The sequence below is a fragment of the Falco peregrinus genome, chromosome 2, assembly GCF_023634155.1.
Source record: "Falco peregrinus isolate bFalPer1 chromosome 2, bFalPer1.pri, whole genome shotgun sequence".
Lineage (NCBI taxonomy): Eukaryota > Metazoa > Chordata > Aves > Falconiformes > Falconidae > Falco > Falco peregrinus.
The window spans coordinates 44,942,034-44,968,431 of record NC_073722.1 but is presented as its reverse complement, the minus strand read 5'-3'; the positions used below and the strand labels follow the sequence as shown (position 1 = coordinate 44,968,431).

Here is a 26,398-nt window from a genome sequence, read left to right as displayed (position 1 = left end):
TTCCCTGCTTGCACAACAATATTTCATAAGGACTTGGTGGTGTCCCAGCTCAGTAAGAGCATTGTGAGACAGAAACCCTTTCCTCTCCAAAAAAGCAGGCCAATAACATTTCTGGGTTTCCTCCCACTGTGACTCCCATGAATCTGTCTGGAGTTTTGCATTCACTCCTCACGTTGTTGCCCAGATACATCCCAAACTACAGGTAAAGCTAAACTTCTTTGGCTCTTTCTGTCTTTCTTTATTCTTCTGTTTAAAGAAGGTTAAGTGATTATGTGGTCTCAAAAGCTGCTCCCGACTGGGTGCAATATGCTGAAACCAGATCCCATTTACACAGTGCTGAATGTTTCCTCGACAAAAGCCTGAATTGGAGAAGTTTAAAAAAGCCAGTTAACAAAAAAAGGAGAAAGAGAGAGAGAGACACACATAAAAGCAAAAAAGAGACCCAGCGAGCACAAAGGAGGAAGTGGGAGAAGCAGCAGTATGAGAAAGGCAGAAAAAGTCTCTTTTGAGTTGGTGCTAGTAGATGTCTGTCCCCAAATCTGCACCATTTACAAAAGTTTTGCTTGTTGGAGTGCCAGTGAAGGCCATTAAAAGTGCCTCTGTGTTATTTATACTTCACATGCTTGCTCTCCTCCACATCACTTGGCGTTTGCTTCATAAACATGAACCACACATTTGTACAGTATAAATAATGCCACACACAAGAGCAAGGGAAAACACAAGTGGATGGGGACAAAGAGACAGTGTTGTGTACATGTTCCTTGCTGAAATGCTGTTTACCATGAAAATTTATTCAAGCTAATGAAAATTAAAAGGAACAGAAAGCTGTCGGCACAAAGACCTGGGAAGGAATTCTGCAGTCTCCTCTCCCTGTGGGACACCTCCAGGTGCATGGATTAGTCCCAGAGGCTCCTGTTAGATGTTGCTCATGCAAACTCAAGATGGTTAACTAAAACATATAGCCTGCTGCAACCCATCACAATTACCTCCACACAGTGATAGTCAGTACCACTTCAAACTTTCATGATATCCATACAAAAGTGTCATGATATGACTAAGTATTGAAATACTTTCAAGTCTTTTGGATAAGAGCTCGTTCAGTTGTGGGAAGATGTGGATGGGGCTATCCATCTTTCCCCACCTCAGCTCCCTGCTCTTGATGGGGGCAGGACTTCTCCACAGTGACACCAGTCAATGATGGTAGTTGGAAAGCAAAGTGGAGCTTTTTTTTACTGTTTTTCCTCTTCCACTTCTCCAGGGCCCAGGACCCTGCAAACACAATCCTCCACCCATCATCCTCCAGAAACCTGCAGACACACACTGACCCTGCTAGCACATCAGCTCACACAAGCAATTTGCTGGTGAACACTGCTGGATGGAAAGGGCTCTGGGGGCTGTGTGGCCTGTCCCAGCCACTTCCCTGATCTGGGAGAGGAGACAGGAGGAAGAGGATAAAAACAGAGGTGCAGGAACACTGCAGCACAAAGGAGGACTGGGCCATGGCAGCACAGAATTAGACACAATCTGATATGGTATTGTCAATGCCAAATAATTTTAGCAGTGCTTACATCTTTTTGCGTAATATTATTGTTGTATTGATCCATCATCCACCAGTTCTACAAGGAGCACATCTGCCATGGCATTCAATGTCTGCCCCTATCTCCACCACATTAATTAAGAGTGGAGAGATGGCAGCTTTGCTTGCTAGCTGCTGAATCTCTCCTGAAGAGCTCCTGACCTGTAGTTTATCTAAGCCACCCTTTCACAAGCTCTCAAATGCTGTCATCCTTTTCCAGAACGACTGGAGGTTACCTTCCTCAGTCTCAGATGAATCTGTAATTCAAAGGTATTATGGCACTGCCTCCTCCAGGTGTGGCCTGGACTATACCACAGCACACCACATCCCTTGCTTGCCAGCTCCTGAAGAAAACTGGCCTCAGCTCAAGAGGTGGGGACTCATATGGTGAAAGCTTGACAGGTTACACCCCTACTATTGCTATGAGGTTACTCCCTGGCCATGAATATGGTACAAAGCCATCTCTGTATTATAAAATTAAAAGGAGGGATGTACTGCAAGAGCAAAATAGAAATGCTGTGCTTCATGTCTCAAGGTCATAAACTCACATCACACTCCTGTCAGTAATGGCCAAAAGCTGTTTGGCATGAGCCTGATAACTTACTGTCCTTCAAGGACCAAACTTTGGACCTGCAAGTCTTGCGGTGATTCAGAACCTGTTCCAAGTGAGATTTTAGCAGTTCCCCAAAGCTCTGCAACAGCATCAAAATCCTATGCTTGAACAGTCCAGGGCTTACAGAAATTCATGCAGGTGTCTAAAAGAGAGGGTAATTTGAAAAAATACTCAGCTTTGGCCTAATGCTAATTCTCCTGAAGTGAAGTCAGACCTCCCATTTGCCCTCAGTGGGATCAGTGTTATGTTGGCACTGAAGGCTTTTGGAAATATTGCTGTAAAAGTCAATATGCCTTTTATATAGAGTCTATGAAAGCTATAATAGCTGCACACGCAAAAGAAAGTCACTGCCCAGAAAAACAAATGCAAGGGAGAACCATGCTGGGGTATATGGCAGGGGGCCCTAGAGGGGACCACGGGCTGCATTTCACAGAAGGACCCTTGGATGGGATCCATTCACACTAACACATTCAGCTGACACTCTGGATTTTATTTGACCATCTGTAGGGAGAACTCACTGCAGTCGCTCTGTCTTTCCTTTTCTTCAGCAACTGAGAAACATGCCACGTGAACAGCACTGAACCAAGAACCAAGGAAAACCAAAAAGCATACACTGCTCCTTACCCCATTGCTTCCCAGAATGATCTTCATATTCCCCATTAGAGCCTTCAGGTACCTGGCTTTCCTTTCCTGAGCTGGCATCATCTGCAAAGGAAAGGAAAGGAAAAGGAAGATGTTAAGGAGGTTTCCTGCAGCACAGCGGCATGATAACAAGAGTTTGCATTTCCTCCTGAAGGCACCATGCAGCTGAAACACATTCAATATACATTTGGCATCCACAACCTGGCACCTACAGCCTGGCCAGTATAATGAACAATTTAGTTTGCCACTTTATGAGCTTTTCGGCAGGCTACCAAAGCAACGGGAGATTAATCAGTGTTTCCATTAATAGCTGACAAAAGCCTCTTTGTTTACGTTTACAGGTTGCTGTTCCCTAGGAGGAACTGGTCTGTTGTACCTTGTATGCAAATAATGGTATAAATCAAAATTACAGATAATTAAACCTAGGAGGTGGAGGAAGACTTATGTGATCAGTCACACCAAGCACAAGCAGTGGAATTAGGGCCACTAATTCACTTTTCAGCTTCCACACAAAATCAGGAAAGCAAGTAGGTCTAGGGTCAAATGAGCCCCCCAGAAATGCTGAATGCAAAGCTATGGCTGGAGAAAGCAATAGTGAATTGAAAAGCTGTTTGGTTGGGGTTTTTTTAATTAACAAACCCATCCACCTGTATTGACATACCGCTTCATCCCTTATCACTCTGGCTGTCTATGCCACTACCACAGAGCAGCATCAACATCTCAGCTCTGTGCCCTGTACTGCTAGAAGAAATAGAAATCATCACCAGGTGAAACCCCCACTTCTCTAGCAGCCCCCACTTCAAATTGCTGCTGTGATGTGGCCACCTACAAGGTCTCCACAAGGGCCAAGGGAGTAGGAGAGTGCCCTGAGCCTCCTTCTGCAACTCAGGTGATGCTGGTGGCCTCACACCTCTGCAGTGCCCAGATGTGAAGTTCTTTCCCCTCCAGTAACAGCCCAACTTGCACTGCACAAGTATTCAGCTCAGAGCATCCTTTTCATTCTTACAGCAATGCATCACACCAGGAAGGACATCCACCTGAGGGACTTCAGACACCTACAGGTGATGACACAGCAAAGTATGGCTCTTCCAAGGCTACTCCTGTGCACTATAGGTGGCACACCCCATACAGCAGCTGGATTTGAGGTGAAGATCTTGCTCAAGAGCTGCTCAGCTCCTAGTTAAAGTACAATGAAGTGTGTGAAGTTTGATTTTCAGAGACAGGTCAGGTGAAGGCTGGGAAAAATTCACCTCAATAAGGAACTGCTCCACAACGGTGTAAAAAAAAATAATAATCAAGAGAAGTAGAAATATCTGACCTAAGGAATGAATCCCTCCAAATGCCCAGCTCCTAAAACCCATAAGAAAAAGGTCTCATGAGAAAAAGAGAGGAAATTTCATTCTATAATCTCTACAGCAGAGAGGAAAAACTTAGCTCAGCTTATACGTGACCATGATCGTCCCGTCCCATCTGTCCCCAAAATAGACAAATAGAACTGCTCTCTACAGTTGTTTCAGAAGTTGGGTTGTGCTTAAACAGTGTTCAGTGCATAAACATGTGCAGTCTCTCTGAGAGAATGTGTGTTTAACCCCATCCTGACCCCAGTTTCTGCTATTTTGGAAAATCATCCTGTCTCTTCAGCATGGGGCATTTTACGCCAGCACATGCTCCCCTCTCATTTGCCGCTGTCCCTTAAGCAGAAAGCCTGCAATACCATACGGGTTTGTCCCCCCTTCGACCCTGGCAGGTTCTTCTCCTTGTGGTTACTTCAGCACAGTTTCCCCTGGAGGCATGTACAGCTGTCACTTCAAGGGGAAAAGAAAACTTTCAGGGCAGCAGCACGCCATGCTCTTACTTCAGCAGCTCACTGCAGCTGACTGCCCCTTCCCACCTTCTCTCACCTCCATCCATCACTGGAAACCCAGAGGCTTTCCCGGGTGCCCTGGCCAGCTCCCAGCCCAAACTGCAGGGAAGCATGTGAAATGCAGTCACACTCAGGAAACATCAACTCTTCAGGAAACATCAACTCTCACCAAGTGCCACGAGTGCAAACGTACCATCGAGGCTCCGCTGAGGCTGGCCCATAGCCTGTGTTACAGAGGAGGCAAGTAACCCATGTGCTGCTTTTTGAAAATTTATTTTTACAACCTTGGCAAGACAAATGCAGGGAATACATATATACCCATTATATATGATGGCTTGCATATGACAGATTGTCTCCTTTCAGTCAAAATACTGAATTGATTATCTTCTGGCACTTGCACAATTTTTCACATAAATATCAGTAGTACTATGAATGAAATCTTGGATGCTCTCTGACAGAGAACTTAGTAAATCCCTTAGCACAATTAGAAAAATGCATTGGGTAACAGAAAAGAAAGAAAAACTGCGGTCAGAGATGTAGGATTCCTGCCCATTGTTAACTGCCGAATATCTTAAAAGTGGTTAAGATGTTTAAGTGGCGATGTTCTGTCAATTATATCTTAATCCTACTCAGCTTGATGTACAAAAAGCAGTGTATCCTCCCTCGCCTCCCGCCTCATGTTACAGTATATCAGCCCATGTGCACTCCTCCTGCCTACACTGACTGGCGTTCTCAACGCCCCTTGACATGCTGCCAAGCGTTTGATGTAAGTAAAATTGCTCTGAATCTGTTTGATCCTTTGAAGATGCTTCTTTGGTTGTTATCCTGACAAATCGCAAACCTGAGGAGTAACCTACCAAACCTACCAAACAGAAAAAGTCTTTTTTGGGGGAAGAGATCAGGATAACAAATGTCACCCTGCTGAGCCTATGAAATAGATAATTTGGCGGAGGAGCAAGACCTAAATAACTAACTGCATGCATTTAGGCATGTTGGTTTAGATCCACTGGAGCTCGTTTCATGTTTGTTAGGAATGTGGTAACGTTAACAACAACACATAGCAGAAGTCTCGCGGGAAGGAGGAAATGTCATAAACATGGAAACTCATGGAGAGCAAAACTACTCCTTCCCGTCCCCAGAGCTGCACAGCAGGTGAGGGATGTTACAGCAGTCTCCCTTCCAGCTGCAATATGCAGTGAATTGGGCTGCTACCTTCAGCGTGACTTATGTGAGCAAATGCACCCTTAAGAACTGTAGGAAAAAAGCTGATTCATGAGATCCAGAAATTGGATGAAACAAATTTTGGGAAGATTCCCTGAAACCCAGGAGTCTCCAGGCAAACTTAGAAGTGTGAGTGAGGCAGCAGAATAGCCAGTGATACAACGATAAAGCGTTAACCTGGGATGTGAGTGACCCAGCTTCAAGCCCCCCTTCTGCTGCATTCAGAAAGGGATTTGAACCTCCCCTCTTGCACCTTGGGTGTCTTAAACTCTGAACTGTGGTCTCAGAGAGCCAAAAAAGAGCTCATTATTACATAAAGTGGAACAGCACTGCGGGAGACCAATATCTCAGGAACACCCTTAGGATGGAAGACCCTTGTCTAATTCAGACATCACCAAGCTTTGACCTCCACCTGCCCCATCCAAACTTAGTACTGCAGATGCATGGGAAGAATCTCTCTCCCTCTGATTTGAAGAACTTTCTTATTTTTTCATTTTAATACCAAGTGGTTTCCTAGGGTAGGGTAACACTTTTGCAGTTGTTCTAGTCCCTGTGCTAGAAAGGCTGGATATCTTTCTGTGCCACAAACACACTCTGGTCAGCCTGCTCACTCCCAGAGAGGGATCTATGACACTAAAAGCAAAGTCAAATTTCCTTAAAGTTCAGAGGCACCTGGTTCAGCCCAAACCTGCAGCCTGAAGGTGGTTAATAGTGCCAGATCTAATGACCTGCTGTTCACGTTTCATCACAAGCTTTACAAATGCAACTGGCCTGGCAATAGCCTTATTAGACAGAGAGTGGAGCTGAAAAAATAAGCCACATTCAGATATGTCTGACCAGCATACAAAGCAATGGGTTAGTAACAGAAATCACATGAGTCTTAACTATATTCAAAAATGACCTAATAAGCCGATTGCTTACTCATGCTCTTGTCACCTCCCACAGAGGCAGGCAGGTCAGGGTGACAAGTACACACAAAAAAAATCAGCCTGCAGCCAAAGGGCAGCAGGGCCCAGCTATGCAGCGTTGCCAGCTTTGCTGCCAGCAGATTACCGCAAGAGGCAGTGCTAAGAAGGATGAGCTGCTGAAGTTTCCTACAAGCTCCCTTTTCTGTGACCTATACTGGAAGGTCATCCTGTACTGGACTTCTTGGACAGTCTCACAGGCTTAGAAAAGCAGCCAGTTGGAAGACAAAGTGGAAAACCTGCCTTGAAAAATAATCACTGACTAATTTTATGTCACGAGTATCTGAGGCTAAGAAAATATATACCTGATTTAGGTGTCCTCACTGTACGATTTGGTTCTACTGTGTTACAAAGCATGCTGGCTGGTCAAGAAACCTGAAGTCAAAGGCTCCAATATCATGTCAGGTGATAGACTTGGAGGCATGGGACAAACTCATGTAGCCCCTTGCCCTTCAAATACTGCATCTGGCCATACAAGACAGGGCCAGGATGGATCCAGAGGCATCAGCCCATTGTTCAGGAATGTCATCCCAGTGGCATGATACCCAGCTGCTCTCCAGCCATTGCCTCCCTCTTGCTTCAGGATCTCGTTCCAAGCTGGCTTCTAGGTCTGAGATGCCACAGGACTGAGATGCTGGTGGTGTGCTGGGGAAGCATGTGATGGGGCTGAATGGGCAGTCCTGGAACTGGTTCTGCATGAGACTTGGCGCATCTGAGTGTACGAGGCCCTGATTATTAGTGCTGATGTCATGGGCCAAATTACTCTTTCTCACTCCAGAAAGCACGATGCTCTTTACATATTGCCTACCACGTGCCTTTTTGGTCTACCCTTTGTCCCAAAGCAGGCTGGATTTCTGCAGAAAAGGGATTTCTGTCTGTAACTCCATCAACTGACAAAGCAATTTGGGGATCCTACGGGACAAAGAGTGCCACATAAGCAGGGTATAGTTACTGTTTATTACCATACCAGAATTGTTCCATTCCCTCCTAAAATTTAAAACAAATGGAAAATTCTGCATAATGGTCCGGCTCTGAGAGGAACTGATGGGAAATATTCACAGACTGTTACTGAGCCAGGATCAAATTTTATTTACCCACAGACTCTCCACGAAGGCTTTGTGCTTTAGCTGAATGGGTCTGACTGGTTTTCAGGCCAATACTATGTGCCGAGCATCCACCAGTCAAAACAACAGCCCTATTTTTGAAGCAAAAATCTAGCTGTAGTATTTCTCTATGATTCACGAAGTTGCTTTAATTTGTTATAATGCAAGGCCCGTCCCTACTCTGACTTGACGGGACCAGATTTGGAGTCTTTGATGTCAGAGGCCTTGAAAGCCCCATTTCACAGATGAGCCAGCTTTGCATAAATAAACAAAGTGACCTCTGAACTGGAGCCTGAGACCTGAGCACACTTCAAAGCCCTGGGGGAGGTGATGGGGGGGCAATGGGGAATGAAGCGATCAGCATGCATCATTAAGGCAGCCCCTGCTAAACGCTGCTGCGGAACAAGGGGTGTAAATGAAAGGAGGTAGGCAAGTGGGGAGGGAGTGAAATGAGGAGGAAAGTGATGTAATCCGGTCAGGCTTGAACAATTATAATGAGGCCTTCTCCCATGGATGAATGAAAGAGACCTCTCTGAACTCCAGCTTGAAGAGCTGACTCTCGTGTTTACCCAGATGCATCACATTTGCACATCATATTTGCTCCCCAACATCCTTCACTGGTGTCCAGTGAGTGACAAAACACACGTTGCTTGTGGGAGGTGGGTCTTGGGCCTTCCTAGGAGTTAAATCAAAATTTGTTCTGCTGAGCCTAACCAGTACAACTGAGGGGTCGGAACACACCATAAACTGAGACCACGAAGTGACTGGACTTGTTTTTCAGTAGTCTTAATGGTGCAGCAGACTGAAGATAAACACACATGAAAGTAAGTACAATCTGAAAAAGTAGGTTTCTGCAGTTTATCTCAGATAAATTCAGTATTTCCTGTAATATTTGCTGGAATTTAAGGGAAACGCAAGGGAAAGATCATTCTGTACTTTGTTTTAGGGAGTATTCTGCTATCCTGACTGGTTCACCTGATGCCCAGATGAATGGTTCATGAGCTATATACGTAGGCAGGCAGCAACAACTTTATCACTGGGTTTGTGGGGATTAAGGCACTTGGTTTCCCCAGATCTCCTTAATTGGGATTAACCCTCCAGGTCTCACTAGAATTTCAGGTAGTAGTAACTCCCAGTGGCTAGGGAAACACATCCCAACCTACTGGCTACCACATGATTTTCATCTGAAAGCCACCACTGCCAGCCATCAGGATTTTATTGCTCGTCTTGTGATACTAGAGGTGTTTCTGAAGGAACTTGATCCTGGAAAGTGACTACTTGAGAATCTTTTTTTTTTTTTTTTTTTCATTGAATAACAATTCTTAACATCTGTGATTGTAAAGAAGACCTCTACACAAATATACCCTAAAATCTTGGAGGAAAAGGGACAAACCCTCAGTTTTTAAGATCTTGTGATTTTTCAGATTGTTTTGTGGTTTTGCGAGGTCTGAATTATGGCTTCAGGATCCTTGAGACTGGTGATCTATAGATAAATCCCAAGGCTGACTTGATATCATGAAGAAGATTAAGATGCAAAGTCCTCATCTTTACTACCTCTGAATGTCCTCCCATCACTGAGGTCTAATTTAGCAAGCCTCCTCTCTGAACCCTCCCTTCTGCCAGAGGCAGTCAGAAAAAATTCAATGAACTCATCCCACTAACACAGACCTGGTATAAATCTCAGATACTATTCTGAATGTTTTTAACAGTTCCCCTATCAGCCCTTCATCTCATGCTCACCATTCTTTAACCTGCCTACTTTATTAACAGTGTCACCTACTGTATTAACAGTGCTGATGCTGTGAAAAGACAGGAAACATGTTGAGAATTTATTTGGAAAGGCACAGTGAAAGCAAAGGGATCAGAAATATTTGGAGGGAAGAAAAAAGATCTCATGGAGGAAACCCCTCTCTGTGGGCCCAGCCAAACAAAACCCCTCAAGATGAAAAAGAAGGAACCCACTCAGAGGAGTGCATAGCCAAGGAACACTCTACTTTTCTCAAAAAAAAACCCAACCAAAAACCAAACAAACCCACAACAAAACCAACACAAACTAAAAGGTTACTGGCAGAGAATTTGCCTCTGTAATGGGCACTAAAGACTTTACTGCCTGTGACTCCAGTTGGCCAAAAATAACGAGAGGTATTGATACTGGAATTTCCTGAAAATAAAAATAAAATATGTTTGTGTTAGTGGCTTTTTGGTATTTTCAGCTCTGGCCATTTTCATGAGAATTTCCATGCAAAAATTTTCATGGATTTCACTTCAGCCCCAGCACTGGGTATCTCTCTGTAAGTAGGATGCTTTTCAAACAAATGCCTGCAGCCCACCTGCTTCTTGAAACACTGGAGAGGCTCCACAGTCTACAGACCAAAGCTCTGGCTGGGTAGCGAAGAAACAAGACTTCTGTCCCTAGTTAGATCGGTAACTCACATTTTGAAGTTATGAGGGTGTACCTGCCCATCCTATTACCTGTACATGACAGAGCTCTTAATTGATGGTTATTGCTGCATCCCTCATCTCAACATGCAGGTGAACATACATCAGAAGTGACTGCTTTAAGACCAAAGACAACTTAACTCCCACAGAATGAAAGAAGGGACCAAGTGGTAGTATAAACATATCAGAGCCAGTCTATTTCACAAGCTGGTACCAGTCTAGCTCCAATAGCAGAGGCAAATAGAGTTTTAGCAGTCCACAGAGAATCTAGCAATGCTGTGCATAAGCTGCTACCAGCACCTGAGCTAACTCTTTTACCACAGATTCCTTCTTAATACTGCTGGGAGTCCAAAACAGACATATTCCTGATCCATATTCTTGTAGATCACTAAAGAATGCTGTGGTTTATTGTTTAGGCTTGATTAAAAACTTTGGTACGGAATGGGATCACATATTTTCTTAGAGAGGTAAACGTGTAAGGTGGAGAGATGGAACTTCAAAAAAGTGGAGTATTTAAGGCATATAAAGGGATTAATACACAAGTAATGAGATAGAAAATGAGAGTATTTAAACTGAACATATGTGAAAGCTTCCCAAGAGGGGCATCTGCTAGGCTACGGAATAGTCACCCAGAAGAAAAGAAAGAAGTTCTATTTCATAGGATCATATAATCATTTAGACTAGAAAAGACCTTCAAGATCATTGAGTCCAACCATTAAACCTAACGCTTCCCAGCCCACCACTATACCATGTCCCTAAGCACCACATCTACACAGCTTCTGAATACCTCCAGGGATGGTGACTCCACCACTTCCCTGGGCAGCCTGTTCCAATGCTTGACAACCCTTGCAGTGAAGAATTTTTTTCCTAATATCCAATGTAAACCTCCTCTGGTGCAACTTGAGGCTGTTTCCCCTCATCCTATTGCTTGTTACTTGCGAGAAGAGATCGACACCCACCTTGCTACAGCCTCCTGTCAGGTAGTTGTAGAGAGCGATAAGGTCCCCCCAAGCCTCCTTTTCTCCAGGCTAAACACTCCCAGTTCCCTCAGCTGCTCCTCACAAGACTTGTGCTCCAGCCCCTGCCCCAGCCCCGCTGCCCGTCTCTGGACACGCTCCAGCACCTCAATGTCCCTCTTGTCATGAGGGGCCCAAAACTGAACCCAGTATTTGAGGTGCGGCCCCACCAATGCTGAGTGCAGGGGGATGGTCACTTCCTTGGTCCTGCTGGCCACACTGTTTCGGATACAAGCCACAGTGCTGTTGGCTTCCTTGGCCACCTGGGCACATTGCCAGCTTATATTCAGCCAGCTGATGACCAACTGCCCCAGGTCCTTTTTCGATGGGCAGCTTTCCAGCCTCAGTCTTTGGAACACTTAAAGTTATAATGGTCTAACTATGGCTGAACCGGAGATTTTACAAATCCATTTGCCAAAGTTGCCTCATCTAGTTTTAGTAACTCTTTCACTGTTACTGTAACTATGGTATGATTGATAAGAATGGAAAAGCACAACAGAAGAGGATGTTCATGGAAAAGGAGCCCTTGAAGACCATAAAAAAATTCTCTATTGGCTATATCTGTCCAGATGAACTCTGGAGTTCTGTTGAGCTCCTGCATGGAGCTCCTCTGAGTCCATGCAGGATAAGACCTATGCATACCATGTTCATCTCTCTCCTCCCCTTCTTTGTGCCCATGACTCTGTGTTTGGTTTAGATCTGCGCCTACTTTCTAACTCTTTTTCCTCCTTCCCCAACCACTTTCCATAAAGCTGTGGAGGGAGAACCCTCCCTGAAGGTTTAGTTCTTCCCCTGCTCTTTGTGGTCTATCACTACCCACATGGCTCACAAAGTCATCTAAGACACATTCTCAGTCGTGGCACATCTGCACATAGGGATGCTCCAGCTCTTGCTGTAACCACACAAAGAATCACACAGAGAAATGGCTGGAGCTTTTCACTGAACCACTGCAATTCCCTGGGCTACCATTATAACAATTATATTGCAAAGGCAATCACAGGCCTTCTGCCATGCCGACTCTGCCAGACACCAGGACCTCCCGCCTGCCTACAGGTCTCCATTCTATAGGGGGCAAGAAAACAATTCTTCCTTCTTTGTTGTGCTATTGAGTTTACTTTTTTTATCAGCATGCTCCAGGACACACAGACAGCAGCCCTAAGAGCTCTGCACCACAGGCACCAGTCTGCGGTTATATTCTTGATCTACTACTGGAGAGGATGAAAGAGAGAAGAAATCAGAGAACAAGAGGAGTGGTTAGATTTCTGCCTTGTCACCAGCACTTTCTGAGCACACAATAGTACCACCAAAAAGACAGCAATTACCAATCAGCTGTTCCAGACATCGAACAACTTGATAATATTTCCCAGTATTTTTTGTTACTTGAACTGTGATAGTATCAAGATTTTCTTAAGAGACAGATTCCCAGTATATTAGACGTTATTTAAACACAGTACAAAAGACAGAGCCTGCTTAAAGAGTTTACTGCTTGAGTAGTGCAGGCATGGAGTAGATGTCGCAAGTATTAAGGTTCCTAAGTTCCTCAAGAAACATATTTTTTAGCATCCACCTGTTTTGGCCTGGTGGGGGAATGATGAGGGTCTTGTATTTTTATAAATGAAAGCTTCATTTATAACACCAATCAGCCTATCTGAATTTATAACAATTTTCCCATTTATTTTTTATAATAATAAATCATTAGTTACTTAGAGTAAGTTTATAAAAATTGGGAAGAATTATGTGATTTTAATTGTTATCAGACAAATAAACATATTGAAATAGTTCTTACTTTAGAAACCTAATCCTAGTGCCCAAGTTAGGAGTGAGATTGCGAAGAAGGTCAGGTTGACATCTACCTCTCTTCCCTGACTGGAAGAGATGATGGAGTGGGCCTCAGCCACGTACACTGGGTGCCAAAAGCGAGGTGGTATGAACACTCCACCCAAGAACATAGGCCAAAATTCCATCTTCAACAATCCTGAATTGCTTAGGGTTGGGGGAGGGAAGCATGCCGCTGAGAGGACTAATGCAAGGTTAATGATAAGAAGAAGATTACAGCAGAGCCGAGGATAAACTGATAAGACCTGGCTCTCAGCCTTCTATTTTAACCACTACACAGCTGCTGTTCCCCATAGTTACACCTCTATCACTCCCCTTCCTAGCAGCAGTGATCGATGTTTTTTATTTCCCTCACCAAGATGTGCAGGAACATCACTGATACATGTTCTATCTCCCTGAATGTTCACACAGTCAAAATTGCCAGCATAAAGAAATCTCCAGAGGGGCTGGAAAGAAAGAGAGGTTATATGTCAGTGACTGAGTACAGGAATTATTTTTGGATGGCATTTATAATCAAACGAAAATAATCAATCGTACAATCCTGTCCCTTCCAAACACTGAGTTAATTCTTTAGTGTGGAATTACCCAATCCATCATGATGAACTGGGAATTTCAATGCTGGACTTAGACAGGAATGTGGATCCAGCTGTTTCTTCAACACCAGTATGAAAATTATTGGAACATTCTTTATGGGCTTACATATCTCATAGTCTTCTGGTAGAAAAGTAAAAATATCTCCTATGGAAGAAAATGAAACATCCTGTGCAGTATGACAACTACCAAATTACCTCTCGGAAAGGACTGCTGCTTAACATCTTTAATGGGAAAAGTGAGCCCCAGGTGTGATTTTACACCTCATCAAGATCCATCATTGGCCTATTACGTTTTAACTTGGATTTCAAGAAATAACAGCACTCATAAGTGGTAAAAATGCTAAGAAATCGACTTGATGACAGTTTTTAATTGGACATTACAGAACATATAAAAATCTCAGTGTCTAAGATGTTAGGTATATTCAGTAAGGCATAAAATGTTAGGGAATCCTTCCTCTCAGATTTCAGAAGAGAATTATTTCAGAAAACAGTCCATTTATGTAATAAATATGGATTTTTTAAAAAATATGTAATTTGCAGCTGTCAGCCCTTCAACAGCTACCAACTTATGACTACATAATATTTTTTTATAAACAGACTTTCTAAAGGACAGGTAAACCACTAAGACAGAAAGTACAGAAAAGGCATCCGAAGGGCTACAGAGGAAAAACAAATTTCAGCTTGCCTTTTTTTTTTTTTAAACTTAGATTTATCTTTTATTAACAAACTGATATGCAGTAGTGTAATAGCAATATGGCAGTGGTGTAATCTCTCTGACCACTGTACATTATAGCATGACAAGAAGCTAAAGAAATTGAGATTTTGGGGTCCAACCATGAAAGACAGAAGGTAGCCTCAGTGTCTGATGATGTCAAGCCTTTCCTTTGCCCTCATATGCTGTTAAATACATAATTTTATTAGGGAAGTGCCATACACCTTCACATAATATTCAGTGAATGATACATATATCTTTGGGTCATTGTCAGACTAATAATAAAATGGTTTAAGTAGCAAAACGTTACCACTTTCACAATTCTGTCCAAGAACAACTCCGGACAAGTGGCAATTTTGCTGGCTCCCAAAACAAACGGAATACTTGGCACCCTACCTAAAGTGAGGATTACAGTATATTACACAGGATAATATGGGCCTATGTCTCGCCAAAATTAAACCTAACCTAATTACTTGGAGTAAATTATAGCTTTCCATGTGGGGTAAAACACAAATTGTAAAAATGGTTGCTCCACAATTAACTGTATAATCCCAATGCTGTCATTACAAATTTCTAAAACATACTTCAAAACAATGACTAGTGTAGTACAGTCATTCCTGTGGGATGGAATTAAATTCCCTCGTGTTTTTTATGTTTTGGTGTTTTGGTTTTTTTAAAATGCCTGTCCTAGCACATGACCAGTAGTGTATGGGAACAACAACCAGCTTAGAATCAGAAAGGACCAGAGACAGAAGTTACCTAAGAAAACACGTGAAACCCAAGATTATTTTAGGTAGAGTTCAACAGCTTTTGGGTGCTCAGTTGTAGAGTTACTGATTCTTTTGGAGAGTGAGGGTACAGCTCTCCCCAACACTCAGAACCCTGTACAGTCAGAGATGCAACACACCCCATGTTAGTGCACTTCTTACCTGGAAGCTTTTAAAGGCTTCACTGAGGTGAAGGAAGAGTGGCAGAGAGTCTGCATGAGTAATACAGTTCTGCAGTTGGGGAACAAAGGCGTGGAGACCATACCAATGCATTGAGAAGGCAGACTAGGGCTGCCATTTGTATTCAGTGCTCGTCAATGAACCAGTGCTAGCTAACACCTAACCAGAGTTAGCTGTCACCTATGACCTTGCCTAGATGATCCATAAACAACTTTTTCCAAGAAGTATTTCACCTTCTTTGATACTGAGAAGCCAAAGCAGGTGCAGTTTATTAGCTTTTTACATGAGTTACCCCATAAGGACTGCTCTTAGAGAGCACTGGAAGCCACAGTGTGCACCAAGGGTGCAAATGGGAACATTTAAGTCCTCTGTTCAAAATATACAAAGAAAATATCTCAGTATTATCTGTCAGGGGGCAGGGGGATATTTACTTTTTTACAATTAAACAATGCTTTCTTCAAAACCTCTGAATAGTTACTCTAACAAGCACTGCAGTCACACACCTTATTTTTTACTGTGATAATGTATACTATTATTAACATACTCATATGAATATTGCATACTGAATGTATCCCACACGCTGTTGGCTATTTTAAACAACAGATGTGAGAGGGATTTAAATGCCAATTTTAAAACTGTGCAGTTGATTAAAATCCTGTGAGCCATTCATAGATTGCCAGATATTCTATTTACATGTATTCCTCCCATGTAAAATACTTCATGGAATACTCTAGACCCTGGCATATGGTTTAGAATGATGATAACCAATGTTGGAGATGCCACACAGACAACAGGACATATTATCTGGTTACATCTGTGCGTAAAATGCTTTGAGATTTTTTGATGGAAGGAATTATGAATGTGTAAGACTGAGACGCTACATTTATGTCCCTCTAAATCATGCTCAGAGATAACAAGCAGTTAGAGCCCCATCAATGCAAAAACAAGCACTTTTATGAATGCATTTCATTGCATCCATGTGCTGCTATCCTCCCGGGTAATTATGACTTGTGGGTGAACCTTGAAAAATTGTGGAGGATTGGCTTAAGAGGAGAACTCCAATGCCAAAACACATCCAAACCTTAAAAGCGGAAACCTTGTGAGACTAGCTTGTGCACAGTCTGATTGCAGTGTACTCAGGGCTTACTCGTCACTTTTCCTAACACTGGGGAAACCCCTATCTGTGCCACAAATCTGACTGACTTCAACTTCTGCATCTGTAGCCTCACAAATCCCATGGGCCCAAAACTCCCACGCTCTATAGCAGAGGCTCTGCCTGACAGATTACATGCAAATGTTACAAATACATCATAGGTTATAGTGGAGGAATGTTCACAGTGCTGCAGATGCGTTCAGGAAAAAAGATTCAGCAGGACCCCTTACTAAAGTCCCCATGGTAATACATCCTGAATGAGGAACTCTATCGTGTGAAAACATTCCTAATAATTCCTTCTGTTTTCATTAATAATATTAAATTTCCTGCTTCTGGGGTATCTTTTTGTTTTAACAAGTACAGCTTTTTGTCTCGTCTTCTGAAAGACTGTGCCACTGTAGTCTATTATTACTATTTATGCTGAAGTCATTTAAATGAACCAGACATCCATATCCAAAATCAGCAATTTACAGGCCATAATCTCATACCAACCAGATTAATGTGACACCTGAGATGTGTTTTCTTTCAAGACGTAGGAGTCTGAATGGCTGAAAGTGTCAGAAACGCATGAAAAAATAGTCTTTCTGCTTCAGAATCGTATATGCAGTTGATTCTGCAGTGCTCGTAAGTGACCTTTGGTAATTTTTTTCTTGACAAACAGCCAACTAAAATGGAATCAAATTGTAATAGGCCGATGGTCTGAAATCACTAGGAAAAAAAAAAAAAAAAAGTTGTTTTCTTATGATTTGAAATACCTCATTCTGGCCCAGAAATAATCAGGGTTGGATGAATTATCTGGTCTACGATTTTCTCTGGCATATTATTTTACTCATGTCTTTCTTCTTCCTCTGCAGGGGGTGCTTGTGGTCATATTGTTCTTTTATTTATGGCTCACAGCCTTTTCAGTGGCAGCACGCACACCAAAGCACAGGCACAGAGTGGGAATACAAATTCCTTGCAAGGTAACCAAGAAGAGAAAAATGTCCCGGATCATGCCAAATCTTTACAAGAACAACAGTTAAACAAAAAACTATACCCTTAAAAAACAAAACCCGGGAAACAACAATGCTTAATTAGAATACCACAATTTGTATATTTACAAGCTTTAATATAAGACCTGGTTCCCTATTGAACACTAATTGGTTCCTTTGAAATTCCCTTATAAAACAGCGCTCATACTATCCAGCTGAGGCATTCCCCTATTTATTTCGCTCGATGGTGACTTGCTTCCACTTTGAATTGGTTGCTCCCAGGACTGCTCTCTGGCTCAGCTTTCAAGCTGATTTCTCTGACAAGCTGGCAGCAATAAAATAGTTCATTCCAGAGGCTGAGAGAGTCACCCACAGCATATACTGCAAGTATCGTCTGGCAGCAGTACAGAGGCCTACGCAATGGGAAGCCTGGGGTAAACCCTGCCCTGGGATGCATGAATGCTGCAGGGAGGGAAGGCTTCAGTAATTCAACCAGGAATAAAGGCGGCATCATAGCAGTGGGATGGAAGGAATGCTGGAGAGGGGCTCTTCTGAAGAAGACTCGCTGAAAGGAGGAAGAAGCAACCAAGGAGAGGAATATTTTGAATAAAAGTGCAATTTCCAAGAGAAGAAACAAGTCCTTGGGATTAACCCTGTAATGTGGCTCAGGTTTTCAACTTGTGTGCTGCATATCCATGGCTGCTTCTGGAGGCCCAGGGAAAATAACTGAGGAGGACAAACAGCACTAGCCATGCTTTTGCAATGATTTGATACAGGTTTGTCTGTATTTCTGCTGAAAATGCTGGGGAACAACAAGCTAAAAAAAAATCCTTACACTAGTCAATAGGATGTAGGGAGTCTTATAACTATGAAACTCTGAAAAAGATGAAACAGTAGATCCACTCCTGTTCAAAAAAAAAGGTAAACTCAGAACCTAGCAAGAGCATGGGGTTTTGGATCGTATTTGTGGATGAGTTTTCTATAAGAAAATATAGTACTTGAGGTAGTACATGTCCCTGCTGGAGTCAGTGGATCTCTGAGTGATTGAGGCAATCAGGCCTTTCCCGTATCAGCATGACATGTAATAAACTGGCCCAATATTTCACTGAATGATCACCAGCCTGTTGCAAGGAAGTCTGGTTACATATCCCTGTGGACTTCCAAACCAACCACAGCTGGGTAGAGATTAGTCACTGTTTTTACAGTAAACTCCTGGAGTACAATCTGCTGTCTGATGCATTTCCAAGGGCTAGAGACCGCGCTACCTATAGGCCCTGAGACCTATAGTAGTGGCAGCCCCAGGTGACTCTCATGTGCTCCCTTGGAGTCCCATGTAGGGGGAGGCAAGTCAGGGTGATATGGCAAGTTCCCGTTGAGATAACACAGCAGGAAAGCAGGGTTTAACTGTGCTGGCTTTGCTCTTTGAGCACGCCAAAATTATACTGTTGGAAAACTATCCACATGAATCTTCCTTAATTTGACTACTGGCTGGTGAAACCATCATTTGTCAGCATTTCAAACTGCTAGAAGTCGCTTCCGCAAGGACTTCTCATCAAAGAGAGAGCTGGCCCTCCTGCACAACTGAGTTTGTTCAGCTCAGTGGGCAGATTTCCACTGCCTCCATTCAAACTCGCCCACATTTTCCTGTCCCAGACTACGTAAAGCTCATTAGTCCCTAAAGAGAGCCTGCCCAAGGTCAACTGCCTGACCTGCTGCTAGGATGGCACTCCAGAGAAGCTGTCTAAAGGGTGATGCACCATGTTGCCCCTTCACAAGAGCTAATGCAACCACACTATCAGTACACCAGAGATGCAAAGCAGACTTCATAACACGATATTCAATCACAAAGCTTGAAACCTTTCCATTGAACTACCAGGCTGAAGTTGGCAGAATTTAGGATTATGTTTTAAATGAAGCAGAAAATTGCTTCTATTTTATTTCTAAGCTACATGTTACTCAAGTGACCAGATATTCCAAATGAAAACTGGATTGGAAACTTCCCAGAAACCAAGGTGTGGCATTAATTCTGTATGAAGAGCAGAAGGCCGCTATGTCCCTTCTATAGCATGAGTGATTTGTAGGTGCCCAGCAGTCTCCAGAAGATTAAACAGCACCTTAATTTCAGAAGCCTTCTGCTCTGGCTATAAAAATGCTACAACAGCAATAATAATAAAACTGATGCAAAACTTCAGTGTTTGGCTTGGATTAATACCATTGCTACTTTATTCCACAGGCAAAGTAATGTAGTGGGTCTTATGTGTTATCTCCTCCAGACAAAAAGGGTTAATTTTACCCATTGTTCCTTACAGTAATTCTGGTTTTGCTTGCTCAATGGAAAAATTACATTGGTTTCTGCTTTATAAACAGTGGGTTAATCTTATATATATATATATATAAAAAGGCCTCTGAAAACAGTATTTTTTTCCCCATTAGCCATTTTCAAAAAGGAAAAGCACAAAAAAGTAAAAAAGCCTTTTTTAGCTATAGATTTAAAATAACAATGTTAAAAAGCTGATTTGGAGACAGTAAAGCTGGGGAACACATACCCATTTTGGTAAGTAAATGGCCCATATGACCACTGTGTAGGAGACATCTCTCAGAACTTTCAGGAAGCCGTTACCTTAAAGCTGTCAAAGCCCCTTCCCCTTGGTCACCTTCAAGGGGGAAAAGTGGCGCAGATGGCACAGCACCAAGCCAGGCTCCTGGCTCTCCTCCACTGCTGGGGAGGTGACCTTCCCTGCTGATGGCCCAGGACCTCATTTGTGAAACTGGGAGCAATAGGTTCCTACCGACTGGGAGTAATAATAGGATAAATACAGCCAAATTGTGAGCCTCTTTGCTACAAGCATAGACGCAGAGAGACAGGCATGTTGTTTTAGTCAGTGTGTATAACTTACTTAAATTTACCATGCAGTTTCAACTTGCAATCCCATATTTCCTGTCCTAATCTCATACACAATGTGGGTTTTGTACTGTTATACTGTTTCTCTGTGGTTGCTCCATGGCAATGGGCAGATTGATTCCTATACGAAAGGCCAGACTCTGCTTTCAGATATGTACACTGTTTCCACTGGTCTGAAATGGGAGTAGCTGGTGTGTTCAAGAACAACTGGTGGAAGGACAAGGTGTAGGTATAAGGCACACAGGAGCTGATTGCTTCTCAGCTCTGTCTGAAGTCTCTGAGTAAAAATAAGCAAATTATCTACTCCTCTTACTGCCTCAAATTTTTACCCATGGTAGTATTAATTCTGCCTTCTCTGCTGTTACTAAGATTACATATTCTTTGGGCAAGGATTGCTCAACTGTCCACAACCAGTTGCGTAATAGGACCCTGCTACAAGGAGTTAGTAATAACTAAGAGCAAACTTGGTATTCCTTTAGAGGAAAGGCTAAATATGAACTACTTTTAACAACGTGCAGCATGACAGCAACCTTATACAACTATCACAGGCCTGATCAAAGCACACTAAAGCCAATTAAAATGTTTCATTGGCTTCAAAGTAGAATGGATGAAGAACATTAATGTTTAAGGATGGATGTGAACACTGGAAGACCCAATAACATGAAATTGTTCTCCAACGGCATCTCCCTGAAGGGCTGAAGTGCTCTCTTCACATATTAAGGGATTATAGCAGTAAGACTGAAGCAATGCCACAGTTAAAAAAGACCACAAAAAGAAAGAATAAAAAGCAATGGAAAGCACAAGCTGTAGAAGGTCCCAGTAAAAGAACAATACAAATTACTTAGGAAAAAGGCCTGGATAAAATTACCACCTTCGCCCTTCAAAGTTTCTGCCTGAAACCAAATCTAAATCACACCTTTGCTGCACAGGGATATTACTGGATGGGAAGGTGAAATACCTAGTTAGCAGCAGCAATGCAAAGAGAGGCAGTGAAAGATGCAAAACCATCTGCTTAGTAATATGTTGCCTTAGGACAACATATGTTATGTAGGTTATTTGTGTGAGTTCTTTGATACCTGATTTGATCTACACCTTGGGGTTTTTTGAGCTTTACAAGTAGTAGGCCTTATATTAAATCCTGCTCTGTATACACAGTCAATGGCCTCACTGGCAATTTGTGCCAGAAAGATCTTATTCTTAGGTAACATAGTTACTACAACTGTTGCTTTAAAAGGAAACACTTTTTTTCAAAATATGTTACTGCTTGTCTGCGCGCAGTAGGTAAGCAGACACTGGTCTGTGCTTCTGACATCTAACCAAAGGACAAGCTTCCAACATCATTCACCAGATCAGACAGTACACAAGTGCATTCATTCCCATGTGCTACTGGGAAAGAGACTAGCCCATGTAAGATAAACTCCACCTGGCCCTAAGAGTTCCTCTGTGATTGTGATTTCTTAAAACAAGTCACTCATCTTTGTCATGACCACAGAGCATATTTCTCAGGAACCTGTCCATCCCTCCTGCCTACCAGAGCTGAGGAAGTGACAAGTGCTTTGCCTTCAGCAACAAACATCCCCTGTGGGAATTCTGGACACTGTGAAGCCACTCCAGCTTGGGCAGTTCTCCTGATAAAGGGCTGACAATCCTGCAACAGAGATAAGGAGGCAAGGTTCCACTGGGAACAGATGAAATGCTGTTTGATAGGAACTGAACAGGCATCAACTAGTCTCAGAAAGGTGAGAATTTAATTGTCTAGACAGCCTTACTCCATGCTAGGAGAGAGGCTGGACAACTAGTGTAGTATCTCCCACCTTTGCCATTTCCCTAAGGTGAAAGATAAGTCCAAGTATTGCCTTTTTACAGCAAAATCACTGCATTTCACAACACCTCTTGGCTGTTGGATTTTTTAATCATGCCTAAGAGCAGGAACTGGTTATTAAAACGGCTGCAGCTATGAGTGAACACAGTTGACAAGTGTAGCCCAGGAGGGAGGGGAGAGCTGGCTTTTATGTCATACATTACTGCTTCTGAGCAAGGAAAACATAACTGGCAATAAATTACAATGAAAAGAAACAAGCTGATCAAACACTCAGAGCTGAAAAAATTGTTGTTAAGAAGAAACTGATTTAACCAGCCGCAGCGTAGAGCACAATGACATATTTGAGCCTCGCCCTGTGAAAAGCAAAGGAGATGCTCTTGGAGTATGAGCTAAATGCCTCATAACTTACAGAACATAAAAGCAGAGACACCTGTAATGCAAAGTCACAGCTGAGAAAATTTTCAGTAGCAAAACCAGGTTTACAAATAGCCAGACAGAAAAGAGGTTTCTCTTCCTCATGTCTCAACTGTTGCATACTCAGCACAAGACGTAGATACCTGCCTCCTTCACTCCAGGGTAGCCAAGCAGGACAGCCCAGAGCCAAGTGAGCACTCAGAGAGAAGTGAGGCATCAGTGAGAAATTAGCTATGTATCAAGACTTGCCTTAAATCCACTGGGGTAATCTAGCAAGTCTAAAGACTGATTCACAGTTCAAGCAAGATAAGATTAGAAGCCAAAAAATATCAGAAGAAAGCAAAAGACACGCAACCCCAGTGCAGCTGCTCTGGAAGAAAGGCTGTTGTACTGGCTGACTGCAAAAGCAGCCCCTTTCTCCAAGAATTGTTTGCACACAACCTTCTAATATTGCAGAAAGGATTATTCTCTAATACTGCAGAAAGTATTGGCAATGTGAAGAAGTTCAAGAAAAACCTTTCTCCCAAAATCTCCTCATCTCTACTGTTGATAATTTCTTATCTTTCAAGACGGTTTGGCCAGATCCAGAAAACCCTGGAGTGTGCAGAAATTCAAGTCTACCTAAAAAAAGGGGCAGGTCAGACCCAACTGCCTGCCTGTATCAGACTTAACAGCACAAACAGTAATTATCTGCCACTGCTGTTAAAGCACCTATTGCAATTTTTCTCTCCGGAGCTATGCACATGGTGGGCTTCATCCGCACAAGTGTCTATTAGCACAACATGCAGAGTGCTCCAGGAGAAAAGCGGAAGGATTATGCTACAAACAGTTCACTAGCCTTCAAAAGCCTTCACTATGTTAATAGCCTTTAAAGTGACATTTCAGAGCACCAGCGGCACCTGGTCCAGCTGCTTGCAGCTCTACTTCCATCTAAACCCCTCACTGCTCATCTCCCAACCCCACGGGCCAAGGTGAGGAGGGCTTGTGCCTGCCTACTCAGTGCTAAAATTTATTGGTTAGGCAAGAGGAGAGGACACAGGACTCTCCTTCGGTTTCTTGTGCACATTCTCCTCTACAGCTGCTGAACGTAACTTTAGCAAACATCAAGGAGAACAGGAGGCTTTACTGAATTAAAATATTTAACATACTGGCTAGTCATCGTTCCCTTTGAAACCAATACCCATCTGGGATTTGAATTCATGAAGACTGCTACAGTCTTTCCATGCCATGTCCCAAAAAAGTTCAGAAGGGAAGCACATTGTTGTACACTTTATGTAGGCCCACAGAAAGATTTGGTTTGGAGTGCACATGCACACAAAAGCTTTTTATCTCCAGGGACCTAACCTTTGATAACTGTCATTGCATGCATTTTATTTTGCTCACTTAAGTAGCACTATCAATAACCGCCTTTTGCTCTAAAGACAAACATGCTCTGCTTTTCCAAGCAAAGGATAACAAATTAAAGACTTAAAACACCCATCAGTTGTTCACTTCAGCAACATGGTCGCTATCTTCTTATTTATTTCCAGAAGCCTCTTCAGGCCAGATAATAGTCACTCGCTGCCTGCAATGCTGCACTTCAGTCTGCAGCATGTGTATTTTTTGAGAACTTCAGTGAAATATGAGCAAGAAGCACAGATTAGAATCTGGCCTGGAATTACAGTTCGAACTCTGCAAAAACGGATACAACAGGTCAAATTCTCCTCTCAGTTACACCAGAGCAGCATTCCAATGAAGAACAGAAAATCCATGTTTTTAGCCCTCATTTTTTAGGTTATTTATACAATACAGAATGATAGGGGGTGGTGGTGAAGAGGGTGGTTCGAAGGATTAAAATCATTTGTAAGAAATCCACAGCAAGCTGCATGTGTACAGCTCACTGGTGCATCAGCTGAATACTTGACTGAAGGATAAAGAAGTGTGGCTCTGTGGCATTTGGGGGAAGGCAGATAGCTCTTGCTGCCTTGCAAGTATTATTCCTCTCTGTGGCAATTCCTGGAGTCTGGCTGAGTTTAGAGGAAACTCTCCAGGCAGCAGAAATTTAGTTGCAGCAGCACCAAGCTCAGCAGGGGCAATTTTAGCCAAATACTCAGGATTGCTCAGTTATTCTGATTTACTCTGCCCAACAGTATAAGACACACAAGACTTTCACGCCACCGTGGCTAGGTGGATGCTGCTCCCAATGGTATCTAGTCTAATTGCATCTGTCATCACTCCATTACATTGAAGACAGTTGTGGAGGCATACCCAAAAACAGCGAGAGGAACTTGATGTTTCCCTTTAAATGAGAAGAACTGACATAAACATGGTAGCAAAGAATAATACTAAAAGAACCCTATACAATGCAGTCTAGAGAGCACTAGTGCAGCAGCAATGCAAGACATTTCTGATGCGCACAGAATAAAAGAAGCATTTGCAGCCCCAAACACATGTAGGCACAAGTGGGTGCAAGGGTGAGTTGCACCCACATGCACCCACGGGCATATGAGGAAGGAAATGGGACACATGCACCTCTGGTGCTGTTGCACTGCAGTTACTAAAGAGACAGCATTTATTGGCTCTGCTCCTCTGCTGTAGACACATCAGGGATAAATTTCATCCTGTGATTCTAAGTAGCTGGCCAAAACAATAAAACTGCAATCTGTAAACGTGCTGAGACTTCCCCCCCCCCCCAAAAAAAAAAAAGTAATAACTTCCCCTTACATACACACATGCACATTGTTCAGAAATATCATCCATTTCTCCCCTGCTCCAGCTCTGGTAAGTCAGGTAATTGAAGCTTCAAAGGAGAATCATGGTTTAATGGAGCTGTGCTTGCCAAAGAAGACAAAGGACTTTCATTAGATTTCTTCCAGCTTATTTACATGACTTATCTTTTTATAAATTCAACTTCCTTCCAAAGTTGATAATGAGGTGCCTTGAAAAAAAGAAAGAAATGGAACAGTTTATTTTGTCGCAAGACAAGTGATTGTTTTTATGATAGAGTATGTCTGGTGTAAAGTTCAAAAACAATGGAAGTAATAGTCTTTAGGTAAAACACATAACTGTTCCTGATAACAGTCTACCAGGAAAAAAAGGCATTTTTCAGAATTCTGCATAATAGCATTGACAAATACCTTCCAGGAGCAGCTGCCATGTTTAATTTCTGCTCTAAGAGCTAAAACCAGGGACAGCTTTTCAATTAGATGTTATTCATAACTTTTTTTGCATTTTATTTATTCTGCCTGAGTAGAGAATGGACATTTCTGAGACAGGAAAAGAACCATTAACATACTAGATTAAAATGTTTCCATGCATTTCAACCCTTGTCATTCTGACTTGGACACAAATATATCCAATTTCTCCACTGTGGAGTCCTCACAAAATCACAGGCATATTGATATTTTCCTGAACTGGTCTCTAAAGTGTGGCAATAAGCCTTGTAAATATCAAGATTTTAGCGAAGGAAAAACAGAAACAGATCAACTGGATAGTTTGAAATAAAGATGCAAATTATAGGTAACAAGTGATCAAAAAATAGACAAGGTGGTTTGCCCTTATCTGTCATTCAGCAGCTGGGATGCATGCAGAAGATTTACCCAGAACAGAAAGGGAAATACGATCAGAAAA

General features: G+C 42.6%; 1 protein-coding gene across 3 annotated transcripts in view; it reads right to left on the bottom strand.

The window, feature by feature from the left end:
* FGFRL1 (fibroblast growth factor receptor like 1) overlaps positions 1 to 26,398 on the bottom strand; it is a 181,799-nt gene that overhangs the window by 14,440 nt on the left and 140,961 nt on the right. For all 3 annotated transcript variants that reach the window (XM_055795272.1, XM_055795273.1, XM_027791464.2), the window contains one exon: positions 2,814 to 2,894. In XM_055795272.1, coding sequence (XP_055651247.1) covers positions 2,814 to 2,894 — 81 coding nt within the window. The remainder of the gene's footprint in view (positions 1 to 2,813; positions 2,895 to 26,398) is intronic.